Here is a 15328-nt window from a genome sequence, read left to right as displayed (position 1 = left end):
CCGTTTGGGAAACGTGAAATCTAATCTACGTACTAATAATCCGTCTCGCGAAGAAACCTACTTGAACCGCGATTATTTTTTCAAACTTGTATTAGTTCTAGATATTTAGGCACTGCCTCAAAACACGAGGCGAGAGGAACAGTCAGTTGTCTGCCCCTGTGATTCGTAACCTCTGCTCTTACCTCCGGGACCAGGGGTTTGGGTTGAACCCGGAGTAAAGGAGCAAAAAAGATTGCGCTGCCAAAGGCGGCTTTGAACGAGTTGGGGAGCAGGTTCGATCAAGTTGAGAACGTACTGTTTTATTCAGCAAAATTTTAGAGACAGCGAGTGCGGGGCAAGGGCAGGAGCTCGGAAAAGAATGCTCCAGGATGAGTAGAGTGGAGGACTTTAGGCTTTTGAGCGGTTTTGAGAAGAGTTCCGACTGAACCTTCACTAAATGCCTTTTCGAGGCTGAACTATTTTAATGAATACACGGGGTACAATTAAAATACGACTCCGAATGTTTTACTGTTGTTAAACCAGGTAGGATTCAGTCAAATTGCAGGCCCTATAAACTAAAATATTCATTCCTTAGAAATGAACCCGGAGCTTAAAGATACAAGTTTGACGACCCCATAAAGATCAATATTTTTAAATCTTTCAGCAAGAAAATAATTGAGCGTTTCCCTATCAGCTTTTTTTTTCATTCTATCTCACTGCAGAAGCAAGTGTGATTGCAGAGGCAAGACCCGGGGTGGTTATAGAATTCAGATTAAGAATAGGTTAATTAAATGAAGATGAACACTTTCCTGTCTCTGTTTTTGCAGTTATATTTCGTTCCTGCAAATCGAAATCTCTTACAGCCCTACCCCCAGTGGATACATTCCACTGTGTAATGATTCTTAGTGTAAAGAAAGGCAGCTTTAAAATTCCTACGTTTAGGATTATTGGTTTCTGGGACACCACTTTTTAGATTGACCACACCGATACAGAGGGAGCAAACACAGGTAAAAAAAAATTAAAACTGATAAATGTCTGTTAAAGCTTTTTTTACTAATTTAAAGAATTTATCGATTATTATTGTATGTAGCAGTCAGGTGAGCACCTATCTTTGGATAAAAAGCAAACTTTAGAACATTTAAGTTGTGTTTGAAAGAGCCGTTTGGCTGGAAACGCAGAAAAGATTTCAGCGGAGTAACACTATTAAACAGGTGCATTTGAGCTTACAGATTCATTCACTGGTGTATTTAATACAGCTGAGTGCAAAATCTTGATTTATTTGATATCGGGCGTATAAAGTGCCACGTTATTTGGATTTTCAAGACGATGAGATTTCAGAAATAATGAAAAATGTTCTCGAGTTCCCACCGCGATCCACCATTGGAGCTCCTCTAAGCTGACGGCTTTGCTAATCGGTCAGTTCACTCCCTATTTATCATGGCCTTGTAAACCAGAGGGGAAAAAAATTACTACAATAATCTCCCAGCACCTCACCACCATGACAGCTTCCAGTAAAGATGAAGCAGCTCCTCCAATTCTCCTTCACAAGGCATTTCACCGGCCAATAGATAGCAATCCTCATTTCGCACTCTTTATACACACTGCTTCTTTACAGATTCTTAGCCCGCAGTATTGTCTAGATTGATTTATTGGTGGAGTTTTCTTCCTCGTGAGTAATTTTCAAAAAATTGTGGCCTCAGCCTGGTCCTGGTCAAACCAGATAGAAAGAGACAGGGGGTCAACTGGCTGCTGGTGGAGGTCTGTGGGTGCTGGTCGGAAGGGAATCTCTTCTTCAGACGCATTGGCATCAGACAGTCAATAGTCAAAGGCTGGTGTTTTCAGACGCTGACTGAGTTGTTTATCCCTGGAAATGACAGCACTAATTCCAGCGTGAAATAAATCCTCGTTGCTAACTCTGTGTGTGTGTGTGTGTGTGCGCGCGCGCGCGTGCGTGTATGTTTGTGTTTGGGGAGTGAAGATTTGAAATAAAAAGCGTATTCCATATGGGGGCATATTTGTTGTTATTCACGCAAGGTTCCCCATTCAAATAAACCTGCTCAAATGCATTGACAGGCGGCCGAAGAAATTGACTTAGCGGTTTCTAACAAACAAATGAGTGCACAAAGCTGCAATATGCACTAGAGCAGTAAGGGAAAGTGCGCACTGGAGCTTCTGATGTGCCGAAGGGTTTTTCGTCTTAATATTGCTTTCCCATCTTGTTATGACAACGATCCGTGACTGAGGTTACGCTTTAACTCGAGATAACATTTAAAACCTGGGGTCGTGAGGCATCGCAAGCATTTTCCGGTAGTCTGTCAGCACGCGTACATCATCGACCAGGGAAGTCTTCCCACTTGACAATGGGAAAAAAAATCAGCGGGCGGTACGGGTTAGAGACTTGGGATTAGGTTCTCGGGGGAAAAAAAAGAGACAATATCAACTCCTCATTCCGAAACATTAAGAAATGTGTGAACGAATCCACCTACGTGTATTTTCTTTGCCCTTTAAGCTTTTCCAAGACACCCTTACGCAGAAATACGTGACTTGTTACCGTGATACCAGCGTTTGTGTGCTAACGAGTATCCCACTCAGACATTACTGTCACCGAACGCTAAACGAGAACCTTGTTATTAAACCTTTTCCATTTTCGATAGAGAGAGCGATACTGGGTGCCTGGGAATGGGTAGGGTTGATCAGAGAAGGGGATGAATTGATGGAGCAGGTATGTTAGGCATTGTTTGAGTCGCCTGTTCTCAAAAAGATTTCGAAATGAGTGTATTCCCAGCGTTTACTATTTCCACGAAGGGGTTTTTTGTCACATAAAATAGGGTCTTAGGATCTAATCGAAAGATAATTGCGTCACGCTGTAATGAATACAAGTGCGCCTTTTAAAACGAAAGGGCACAAACTGTACATTTTAAAAGCATGGCAATACCACGGTTGACACCTAAAAGACTCTGTACAGGGCATTTTCGACGGTGTCTATGTTTAACTCAAGCAGTTACAATATCCAAGCGCAAACATACTACGGGTTTTTTGTAATATATAATACAATTTTGGGAACATCCCGTGTGTCTTAGGACATTTGCAGTTTGGAAACCCTGCACCCGTCGCTGGTTAGGAAATAAAGATGTGATTGTCCGCGCACAAACTTTCCTCTCCAGTTCCTAGTGATTCTCATGTCTTTTGCATCCATTTATAACCAATGCACCAGACTAGAGCCGGCTGCCTCTACAATCGAACCATCTCCCTCGGGAAATTTGAAAACCAGCCCCAGTCGAGTCAATTTATAAGATGCAGAATTATGAGTAAAGTGCAAACTGGTTGTGTATTTTTTAATGATGATTTCTTATATAAGTACCAGAAAATGGACGTTATTGTTTGGATCTAAAATAAATTCAGCGCAATTCTTCCCAGACAATGCGGCTTGGAAACGTCCGTGTTTATGTTTTGTCTAGCTTGGTCTGGTCGGAATACGATCTTAACAGTTTGGGGTTCCAGTCGACATTCGATGTAACAATACCAAGGGAAGAAAAAAACAAGACGTGTACTCAACGATCACAGACAAAATCAGTCGACCCTTCGTTTAATTTGGACAAAGACCTCGACTTTAAATTGTGGACTCTATTTAAACAAAGGGTTAAAATCCATAACGTTCAACTCATTGAAGAAACCCAATAATGCAGAATTCTATAAGGGAAGAATGGGGTGATTTTTCTAACTTGTTGGAATCGTTGCAATCGCAGTGTCTGAAAGTTTTTTGTGAACCATGTATTGCAGTAAAACAGTTGTGTCAGCCAACGCAGTTTACATATAATGATGCATCTTTAATCTCGAGTTGAGCAAAGCAAAGTCATTCTGCCTTGGGAATAGTGACAGCTGTTTATAAAGCTGAAGTTTTGTTTTTGCATTCAGAGAGGAATCGCTGCTCTCCACCGTTAGGATCGTTTATTTTTCTGATAAGGCTCCATCCGTAGGTCGCTTTCTTTCTAATGAACCTTTAGAATCCCAATTATGAAGAACTGAGGTGAAATAAACATAGGGGGCTATAAACTTGGCTTTGTGTAAAAAAAAAGCGCCATCTCAGATGTCCCAAAACGTGGTGTCATTATCAGGAATGGAGATTATGCTGTGACATTGTGACGGATCTCAAATGAATGAACTCTACCTCGTGTTTGTGTCAATTATACCTGCATCTAGCAAGAAAAAAAATGGACTGGAGCATTTAATGCGCATGTCTACATTTCCACAAATACCCCAACTGTTTCCTAATAATGTGCATCTCTACACAAAACAAGAGGCAACATAGGTATTGTCATTAGCGCAACGGGTTGCTGTAGATTACTGCTTGTAATTAGCCAATGTTGTTTTGTTCGAAAATAACGTCTGTGAGGTGTGTTATTTCTTCTCTTGCGTCTTTTGTTGATTGCTTTCAGAAACAATCGAGTCATTTTGTTGTAAATCCCTGCAAATGCTAGCTAGGCTCGGGGGATAGCTGTCGACGACTGCGAAGCTAATTTTGCTTTTCTTTGTCTAATTATTGTAGAGCTCATGGAGGAAACTGCCTGCAGGACTGGAGCGGTAAACTGACACCGAGTCTCTGTGTGTGGTACAGGCAAGATTTGATGAAAACGGCCTGCTTCCACTCACGTCAAAGCTAGTTACCCAGAACAATACCCCAATACAAGCAGGACTCATCCAACACAAATTTACCCATTCTCTCTCTCTCTACTTCTGTGGCCACCTTTTACGTCTCTCTCATTTCGTCGTCCTTTCGCTCGTTCGTTCTCTCGACTTCATCATTGCTCGAGAGTTTAGCCATTCCATTTATTTCGCAAAGGAAGGCCAACTTTTTTTTTCAAGGGAAGGAATTATTTGAACTTCTGTCTTTAGTTTGGTGATCTTTGCGAGATGGTGCTTTAAAAAACATTCTTTGGAACTAATTATTGCAATTTAATCTTATTACGTATAATTATCTAATTGTGTTCATAGCACCATTTTAGAAAAAAATCGCAACGAGTAAACATTCATTTAGAACTTTACATATTTTAACCTCCAACAGTAATACCATGAATTGCATTGGTGTATTTATAAGATAAATGGAAACGACTGACTTCTGCATTTTTGTAAACAAATTTATCCCGCTTAAATGATTCTGGTCATCTTTCTATTAAACAAAGTTAACCCTGATTCATGCGGCACACACGAATGTGTGTGCAAGGCAACATTTTGTCGAAAATTTTGAAATTAAAATAAACAAACAGGAAGCAATATTTTTTCATTAGCTCCAGATAACGCATTTTTAATCATTGAACAGAAGGCAGTCTGCGTGGCTTTGCGCAAAAAGCTATGAATATGCCGGTGTCTTTGAATGTATGGTGTGAGTTAGTATGATTCGGAAGTGCATGTGTATGTCTAAGTGTTAGTATGTAGGTACTGTGTGCATCGGTGGTTGCTTTGTCGATGTGTTCGAGGACGACATATGTAGGTGTCTAAGGATGATGTCAAGATCCAGTGAAATGTGCTCACTATTGCCTATCAAATGCTAGTTACTCAGAACAATATCCCAAACGTGTAAGACTCATCTAACACAAATTTGGCCTCTGTCTCTGTCTCTTTCTATGTCTGTCTCTCTCTCTCTCATTCGCTTCTCCAAACCAGCTCCTCAAGAGCAAAAAAAATTTGCAAACCCAAACCATAGTGCAATGTGAGTAGTTTTAAAGGCAAAAGACTGAAAAATCTATCTTTTATGCTATTTTCTTTAAAATATATTCGAAACATTTATGCCGAAATTCCAAATATATAGACAAAGCAGTTGCTTTCTCTTGCTATAGGTCCAGCATTAGGGAAATCGGTCCCAAAATGAAACGCCAGCTGTTTAGAACTGAAATGCTGGGGGACGCCTTAACTCAAAACCTTTGGAATTCTGTATCCCCAAGTCTGAGGAAGCTGTAGCTGAAGACAAAGGTGGACATAGATTTATAGGGGAATAAGTGAGAATACGGCTTGCAGAGAGCTGATCACCCATGATCTGGAATGCAGGCTCAAGAAACTTCTCCTGCTCCGGTGTTTTGTCAAGATGCTACAAAATTGAATTTCATTGTTACGGGTGTAATGTTTTCGGTGAAGTTCGGCTCCACAGCACAAACTCCGGGCCGTCAACAGAATAAATAGTGTGGGCTGCATGGATGCTACATGCGACTAGATAAGTCAAACCTGTGTGAGGGGTGGTGGGGTGTGGACAGAGTTGAAGAGGGAAAGACATGGAATGTTTTCTCACTATGTCGGCGATTCTAATGTAGCTTCAGGATGTACTTCAAACCGGATTTTGGCGATATTTTGATAAGCTTGGACTTTCAGCCGGTTAAAACAAAATAATATATTTTTCTCTTGTCCCTCTGTCTCGCTGACATGTGGCACGCCTGATACGAATTTCTGAATAAGGTTGATTAATGAAGGGATTGCTCGGATCGAATGGCGAAAATCTGGTTACATCATTTTATTTTTTTACCTTCGGCCCGGGATGGTTGGTAGGGTCCTATAAAAGAAAAGTTGGAGGGAGTGTGAATCAAGGCTTGAGCCCCCCCCCGAAGGGAGGAGAATGAGGGGCTCGGGAGAGAGGTTTACTCACTCATAGGTGGCCACGTTTTCTTTGGCTTCGTCAGTCAGTGCGGGAAGCACGGGGGGGGGGGCGGTGGCTGGTGGGGAGGGAAGAGAGAGAGAGCGACCTCTCGGCGCTTCCTCTTAAAGGGCTCTGCGTTGGGATAGCCACCAGGTGGAGGATGGAGCAGCGATCTCGGATCCACTGACCTGCGAAATCCGAGGGATTTTTTTTTTAGACACGATTTCCTACAGGCGGGTGGGGGTTGGGAGGGGGTAGAAACACAGGCGAGCGTCGGCAGATGAAGAGAATTCGCCACCTCAAAGGAGAGGCCTGTGCGGGAGAATGCAGGCAGACCCCGAATCATACAGAGTCACTGAGCTCTGCGGCAGACTCGGGATCGAGGAGCGAGGCTCCGAGCAATGAAGCAACTGCCTAAAGTCGATTGAATAGGACTCTTGTGTTTTCCAGTGGATTAAATATCCCGTGCTCCAGTGAAGCTAAATAGGGCGTAGCGTCTACAGGGATCATTATTCGAGAGAGAGAGTTTTAAAAAAAACACGTTTGTCTTCTTCATTCACCACCCCCCCCCCCCCACCCCCACCGCTGAACCCCCACCTCCCAACCCCCCAACCCCCACCTCCAGCACCTCTCTCTCCGGATTTCACAGAGTTAGGCTTCAGTGGGAGATGGCGACCGAGAACCCACAGCAACATCTGGAGCGTCCGGCGCCCATCCAGGCGAGCCCGGTTCCCGGAGTGCTCAAGTCGGCCTTGATCGGCCAGCACTCCCCGTCCTTGGAGCCCTCGAGCCTGGTCAAAGCCAAGAAGAGTAGCGGAGGCTTGAGGCGGCCCGAGAAACCGCCTTATTCCTACATCGCCCTGATCGTGATGGCTATTCAGAGCTCGCCGACTAAGAGGCTGACACTGAGCGAGATCTACCAGTTCCTGCAGACGCGCTTTCCGTTTTTCCGGGGTTCCTACCAGGGCTGGAAGAACTCAGTGCGGCACAACCTGTCACTGAACGAGTGCTTCATCAAACTGCCCAAAGGTCTGGGCAGACCCGGCAAGGGTCACTATTGGACTATAGACCCGGCCAGTGAATTCATGTTTGAGGAGGGCTCCTTTCGTCGTAGACCCCGAGGGTTCCGCAGGAAGTGCCAGACGCTCAAGCCCATGTACAGGATGATGAATGGCCTGGGCTTCGGCCCCTCGATCATCCCCCAACCCTTCGAATTCCAGGCACCCACCGCTTCTCTCGCCTGCCACGCCAACAGCTACAACCTGGAGAACAGCCTCAGCATGATGAGTAACTCACTGTCAGGGAGCTACGATGGGCTTAGCAGCGGCCACCATGTCCCCCATATGTCCCCCAACCCCGGGTCCACTTACATGGCCAGCTGCCCCGTGACTTCAGGCGGCGAGTACGGCGCAGACAGCAGCAGTAGCCCAGTCCCCTCTTCTCCTGTGGTAGCCAGTGCTTTGGAGTGCCATTCTCCATACTCGCCCTCAACTGCTCCTTGGTCATCGTCGGCGACATCGCCGTACATTAAACAGCAGAGCCTGAGCCACATCAACTCTGTTCCCTCCAGCCTACACTCTACCATGTCATCTTACTCGCTGGAACAGACATACCTGCACCAAAATACAAGGGACCCCGCTGAAATTACAGGTACAATTGCCGAGGAGTCTTGCTCTGCACTTTAAAAGGCGCCGGCTATATTTTTGCTTTAGTTTCATGTATTCAGTGTGTCGAGTATCAGGCACGTTGGCAAGCACCAGGGTTTGGCTAGTTTTTTTTGTTTATGTAAAGTTTATTTCCTCAAATAGAATAAAGGACTTGGGCGCATCTGAAGCTAAGAGATATCTAGCGAGCTTGGATTTTGCAACGACGATTTTAGCTTTAGAGCGACGCTGAAAGTGGAGCCCGAGGAGTCAGTCGCTAACATTTTGTTTCTCTTGATTCTTCAATATGCGGGAAAGTTATTGTAAATATCGCAGCCTCGAGCAAGTGGACAAGGTACGACGCCTTTCTTGAAAGAGGTTTCCCACTGAAAGATAGGGGGCAAAGGGAAATAGGACGGCGTTATGTTGAGACAATCGTCCGAGTTGTAACTTTAGAACAGCTTTTTAAGTATTAAAGGCTATAGTCGATTGAACAGATAGTAATTGCTTTAAAATAATACGATGGAAACTTATACCTCCTTCTGAGAGTAGGTTAATGTAGAGGCGCAATCCTTAATCAACCTGTCTACACTTGTACCATTAAAAAAAATCTGATTGGATACAAACAGCCATTTTCTTTACAGAAATTGAAATATATTTGCCTATCTCGTAACAAATATAGCGTTGGATGGTCGAAAATCCTTTTAAAACATTGGCAGTTTAATGGCGTTTGGAGTTAAAACGATCTATGTTGACAGAATGATTGCTTTAGTCCAGGACAGATTGTGTACACTGGTACATTTGAACGACAGTATGCAGATGTTTCATTTAACAGCACTTTGTCAGTGTGTTAACGTGATTTAAACGGTTTTCAAAAAGGTTCCCCTTGTCAAAGGTTCACACGTATCATCTGGCCTCCCCTTCCCCCCAACGGTCTCCCACAATTTTGCTGAAACTGTGAAATAGAGAGAGAGAGAGAAAGCCAGTGTCTATAAGATCTATAGGAGCCGTGGAGACTCGAGGCAGTAAGTTTCCAAACAGTCACTGAAAATGTGGGTCGGGGAGGTTAACTAAACAAAGACAGTCGCGGCCGGACCACACTGAAGAGGATTTTAGCTTGACTTAACCCAGATGAGAGCTGATGTTGTTAAACGTTCTGGGAACCGCTGGTTAGTCAACTGCCAACACTAGGGCATCTGTATCTACCCTGTACTTTCTCAGCGCGGAACCATAAAAAGTCACGCTTTGTTTTTTTTATTAATCCCTTTGATTTTGCATTTTATTTGGACAATTAAGATGAAAACTGCTGGAAGAGAGAAGCGACAGTCGAAACAAATGAAAGGCACAAGGAGAGGCTTTATAGGGTTTGGGGAAATGAGGATTCAGTGTTACAGGCGAACATCATGTCAAATAGCCGCGTGTATGTGTCCCCAGTCTAGCACATTTCAAAATTGATGGACGCCAAAGTATTGTGATTAATATTGAAATCCATACTCAGAGTGAAATACTGGGCATCAAGACTTTGGAACAACCTGTGATATATGAAGCACCACGGGCGCGAGATTACTAAATGACAGCCTGAATTATAAATTTAACAAGTCAGGGTAGCAAGGTACCCCAAATATCTGGTCCCAAACAGGAAATATCCGGCTTTGCATTCCTTTACCAGCTGATGATAAATCTGCTGGCTGATCTGGTATAAAATTATATATATTTATCGGAATTGTCAACGTTTGGTACTATTTCATAACTTATTGAGATAGGTTGGGGGCTCTGGAGTTGAATTCAGGAGGATCGCACAATGCTTTCTGCTCCAGCTGACAATTGTCTGTCATCGGCCTAACTTGGATTTCTCTGGTGAAATATCTGGTGTCCGGTGTTTTAGCTTCAGCGCACGTTAAGTTCCAGGCAGCCGCGCATTTTAAAAAGAAACAGTTCCAATCTCGTTGTAAACAAAGTATAAATCACACTAACCAGAACTCTCAATCAGGCACTCGAAACGTTTTCTCTATCTCTCTCTCTTTAAATAAAGCGTTCATTAAGATTGTTGGATGTCGGTCGACATAACAAGTAAAAGATCATCTTATCAGCGCAATTTTGAAAAAAAATGCCCCAGTTTGGGCTTTACCATTCTGTGAATTGAAACGAGGTGTTAGGGCTGGTAATGGTCATGGAAATGAATGGTTAATGATTCTCACAACTGTAAACTCAAATAGGAAGCTTGGCATTCTGCACTTGGCACTTGAAGATTTCCAAACAAGGGCAGGTATTGTATTTTTGTTGTTAAGTTGGAGAGGGACTCTCTTAGTATGTGTGTACTTAACTCGACCGATTCCGCAAACACACACATTTGGAGTTAACATGTGGAAAATTATTGATTCCTTTTCACTCAGCGGTTCGGTGTACCCCGCAGAAACGGTCATTGTTTCATTAGAACCTGATTGTTTTTTCCCGTGAATTTTCAACCCAGCGCTGAATTTATCGACACAGGCACATAATTAACACAGAGTTGATAGAGAGAGTAACTGATCCAGGCCGAACGTGCATCAACCATTCAAATGACAATGATTGAGAATCAAACAATAGCGATCCCTGTGTGAAACGGTCAGCTTTTTAAAAGATATATAACATTCGCTGCTTGTTGTTTCAGTGGGCCTACCTCGCTATCAGACTCATTCCTCGCCTGTGTGTGACAGAAAGGATTTTGTGCTCAATTTCAACGGGATTTCGTCTTTTCACCCCTCGCCCGGCGGATCATACTATCATCATCATCATCAAAGCGTATGTCAGGACATCAAGCCTTGTGTCATGTAAACATCTGCCCCCACCTTAAATCAACCCTCGTCTGTGCCTATCTCTGATCTTTTTTGATTATTCTGATTCATACAAAATAAAACCAAGACAGGACACTGCACTGGTAGAGTTGGGAGATTGAGCCCGAGCATGTCATTCAAGAAAAAAAAGTGGGGTGGGGGGGGTTGGACAGTGGGAAGCCTGTGGGGGACGCCTCAGTATTTGCACATCTGCAACTCTGTTGCCGATTTTTCCTTGAGTCCTTTTGGTCAAAACAAGGAATGGTTTAACGTCAGACGAACTGTCCTGTTGATTCTGCCCGTTAGCCATGATGAAAAAAGTGGTGCGTATGCCAGATGCCTCATTATTTTAACAACGTTCAGTTCTTATATCAGTATTAAAGAGCAGAATGTGTAGTATGAGCATTAGCGTACTGTATTTGTGTATAAATTTTGAAGTCCAAAGGTCAGACTTGATGCCATGTCAGTATTAGACACTGATTTGAAACTTTTTTTGCGAGGACAATACGGATTTTTACCATAATCTATAACAAGACACATGTATGTATACACGCACATAATGCTTTTTTATATAAATAACTACATTTGAATATAATTGCACTTGAAAAATGTATACTTTATGATTGTTGCCAAAAAATTTTGATGTAAAAACTAAGTTCAATAAACATGTAATTCGGACTGTTGCTTATTATACTTTTTTAACAGTTACCTTAGCTCAGTGGACGAGAGATGCTCAAAGTCAGGGGATCCTGTTTCGGGATTAGCTGTTATACAAAGGGATATTCAAAATGACTGCTGCTAATCCACATGCTTTAGTTATTTTAAAATGTTACATTCTGAAAGGGGCACCTTTAAGCCACATTGCCTGTAAATGTACCAATAATTTGGCATTGAATTCCATATCATCGAATTGAACTATCGGTTAGCCCTGTTGACAGATTTTTAGTCGACATTTTTGCACAGAGCGGAAATAGCCACTCAGTGTCAAGACTGTGCTAAGGTCATCGGCGAGGCTTTTGTGTTTCAGCGTCCAATTACTGAGATTGCAGTATCAAATCGCTAGAACCGAGTTTGAACATTTGAAGGATTCTGGTTTAATTTTAGTTGAAAGATAAATGTTTTGCCCCATCGCAAATCGCTGAAATTCACCCTCCTTGGAAACACTAAGAGAGCTGTGACGTTACAGCCCTGGAGTTAGTGTGTACGACATGAAGTGACACTGAGGTAAATGCAAGTTTAAGCGTTTGAGAAGCATTGGCTTTACATCTTTGTCAGTAATTATGATATGCGGGCCAAATCCATAGTTTCAATTTATAAACTCAGCAACTCCAGTGTCAGCACAGTTGCTCAGAGGGTAACTAGAACATGATCAGGAAGAGATTCAAAGACTGAGGCAAGGGCATTTGGCAATGCCCCTCCCCCTCCTCGTCCATCCACACACAAACACACACACACACATACACCTCCGCAGCAGAAAGAGCACTGCGCCGGATTAATTTAGCAGCAGATACGTGCCCTCTTCAACAGGAGACCGGGAGCCGTTCAGAACCTCCGCCCTTCCACTCCCATCCTCACCCAGTCTAATCTGCTCGTTATCAGGGAGCATTCTGCAGGCCACTTCACCCTTCCGCCACCGCTTTCCCAATGACCCCTCACCGTCAGCAACAGGAGCATGAAGGAGGACGAAGGGCTTGTTTTGGACTTTACACCAGGGCGCTTCATACTGTGTGTTCCTCCAAACAACTCTCTTTAGGTCAGGTGGTCAAGAAGCGAAAAGGAGGGAGCCCCGATATATTCAGACAGCTCACCTTAAACCTATTTCCTTTCTCTCTGACAGCAATCACCGAGTACATGACCCAGCATTACAGAACCCCTGAATTTTAAGGTCTAATACATGGAATTGATTAAAATATAGATATGTAGGGTCTTTTCTCACAACTTGAGGCCTTCAGCTCGTCGATTTTTATCAACTCTGAGATGTTAACAGTTGCAAATTTACAGTAAGAGAAATTGAACTTCAGAAGGTTGTAACTGTAGTACCGTAAATAACTCGTTTAAAAAGCGGGAAAGATTAAAAATCTGTGTGAATTGTCAATTTCCCCGGGAATCTTAGACGATCTGGAAATTCGAAAACCATGTACAGACCAGATTTGAATGTTAAATTATCCCCTTTTTATTTCTAAATACTCTACACGATGATCAGAAATTATTCTGGACCTACATCGGAATTAACGGATGTAGATCGTATGAAGCGCCCTAAATTGTTGGAGTTGGTTTGTATATTTACCAGTGTAAAGTGGATCTAAATTGCCAGCTTTGATATCGCTTATATTGGCCCCTTGTACTCAGTTTTATATCCATCCCACGCACACCCATACTGCTGGGAAAATCAGCCTGCTCCTTCCTAAGGTTTTGCTGATGGTCAGGTTTGCCTATGGCCTTGACCCTTGAGTTGGTCACTTCTGAGAAGATTTTTAATCATTTTACTTTTTTTGGCAAAGTCACATCGTTCAGTTTACATTCCTCAGTCGTCTCATGAAACTTCTGTCTGCTGCACATGTAAGCAGTTTATTTAGGTGATGAACGTGCCTGAGCAGGACACGGTCAGCTCTCTCTCGTCCTCCTATTGTACACATCAGGGGGTTGGAGTCCGGGAGCTGCTAGATTCGGCTCCCGACCAGCCTATTGTTGTCACTACAGCCCGTACCATCTAGTTTAAGAAGCGAGGATAAGAACAATAGCTTCAGCAGCATTTTTATAGGCAGCAGATGACTGGTATTCCCTCTCGGATACAGTCATGTTGAAATTTAAAATAAAGAAAACATAATGATCCACACAATTTAGATTGTTTTGCGTTCTCTGAACAGGCAGCCCCTTTTTTATGTTTTTTTTCATTTCACCCTGTCGATTTAAGATGCACTCTGTCCTCCCTCGTCAAATCACCCTCACACTCCCTGGCGCATTTCTGATTTATTGGATTACTGTACATTTTCTGTTCTTCACCCACTTATTAGTGCACGCTCTCAGTCAATAGTAAAGGAAATCTGTATTCTGCACGTGTAGGAAACCCACAGATCATTGAATTGTACGAAAAGGGAGATATTGTGAATAGTGAATATTGTATATTGTAATAGTACATTCGCCAGATTTACTTGATGAGTGATATATTCTGGATCACTACTATTTAATGCCAGCTGACGAAGTGACGGATTTGATTATTACTGGGGCGGAATTTTAACAACGAGTTAAGGGTGGCCTGATGGCTGTGTTTATTTAGCTGGTAATTCCGGGCCACACTTCTTTAGAAAAAACCTGCAAAACAAAATCTTCAATGGGTAAAAATGACCCTGGAGCCGTTACAATTATCCTAAATGCATAACTGATTAACAAGTGTCTCCCTCCCTAACCCGTTAGAGTGGCTGGCCGTAAAGGGGCCTACCAAGTCACACTATTCTGATAACATAGAGGGGTGGACAATAACCAAGCGAAGCCCCCCCCCCAACCCCCCAATCCGGACGATTGTTCGTTTCAACGTCGATAAACCAAGATTACGTGAAGATTGCTTGTTACAAACTGCGCATGTAAACTACCAGTCCACGGGCCTGTATTCGCAACTTCGCAATCCAAGCCGACCTTTTCACTGCCATTATCATATAGGAAATAACCTCGTTAGACCTGATGGTAATTTCGCACAAGGCTGCTTGAGACCAACAAACAACTCCCCAATCTTCCTGAAACAAAAAACACACACACACGAATAATCAGAGTAAACCACGATTAAGGTTAGGCAAACAATTATGAGATGGAACCAGCGAACAGAAATCGTCCTGTCCCCCGCTCTGACGCGGCTTGACTGAATGTTACATTTTGAAGTGGTGTTTAGTAACAGTGAGAGAGCGAATGCATTCTGCCTGAGGATTCCATGCAGACTAATGGCATTTAAAAACAACAGCAGAGCCACCACAATATGATACAGCGTCAAGATAAACCCGAGGGAACCTTAGGAAACAATTTTTAAAAGATGTTTAAAAGCCAGTAGGACACTCGTAAAGGGGGAAGGGAGTGAATTACAGAGTGCCTACAGAAGAAAACAATCCGAGCTCCCGATAAAGTGGGGATAACATTTTGGCCATGAATACCATTGCAGGTTTGACCTCATTAACTAATTATTAAGCGTGTATCCAGAATCACACAAAGCACGGTCTGTTACTCTGTAGGGACGATAAAGGAACCGGTAAGAGCTCTGAATCTTGCATTGTCAGGGTGGTTCT

The 15328-nt window shown here is 43.1% G+C and overlaps 1 protein-coding gene across 1 annotated transcript; it reads left to right on the top strand.

Moving 5' to 3' along the window:
- The first annotated feature begins 3818 nt into the window (after positions 1 to 3818).
- On the top strand, positions 3819 to 11726 carry LOC125449096 (forkhead box protein F2-like). The gene is made up of 4 exons (XM_048524722.2): positions 3819 to 4288; positions 4526 to 4588; positions 7227 to 8251; positions 10895 to 11726. The coding sequence occupies exons 1-4, from the start codon at positions 4254 to 4256 to the stop codon at positions 11056 to 11058; spliced, it is 1287 nt and encodes a 428-aa protein (XP_048380679.2). The 5' UTR covers positions 3819 to 4253; the 3' UTR covers positions 11059 to 11726.
- The last annotated feature ends 3602 nt before the right edge of the window (positions 11727 to 15328 follow it).

This window comes from Stegostoma tigrinum, chromosome 2 (genome assembly GCF_030684315.1).
Source record: "Stegostoma tigrinum isolate sSteTig4 chromosome 2, sSteTig4.hap1, whole genome shotgun sequence".
Classification (NCBI taxonomy): Eukaryota; Metazoa; Chordata; class Chondrichthyes; order Orectolobiformes; family Stegostomatidae; genus Stegostoma; species Stegostoma tigrinum.
Note: the sequence above shows the minus strand (reverse complement) of the source record. Positions and strands in the feature narration are given on the sequence as shown.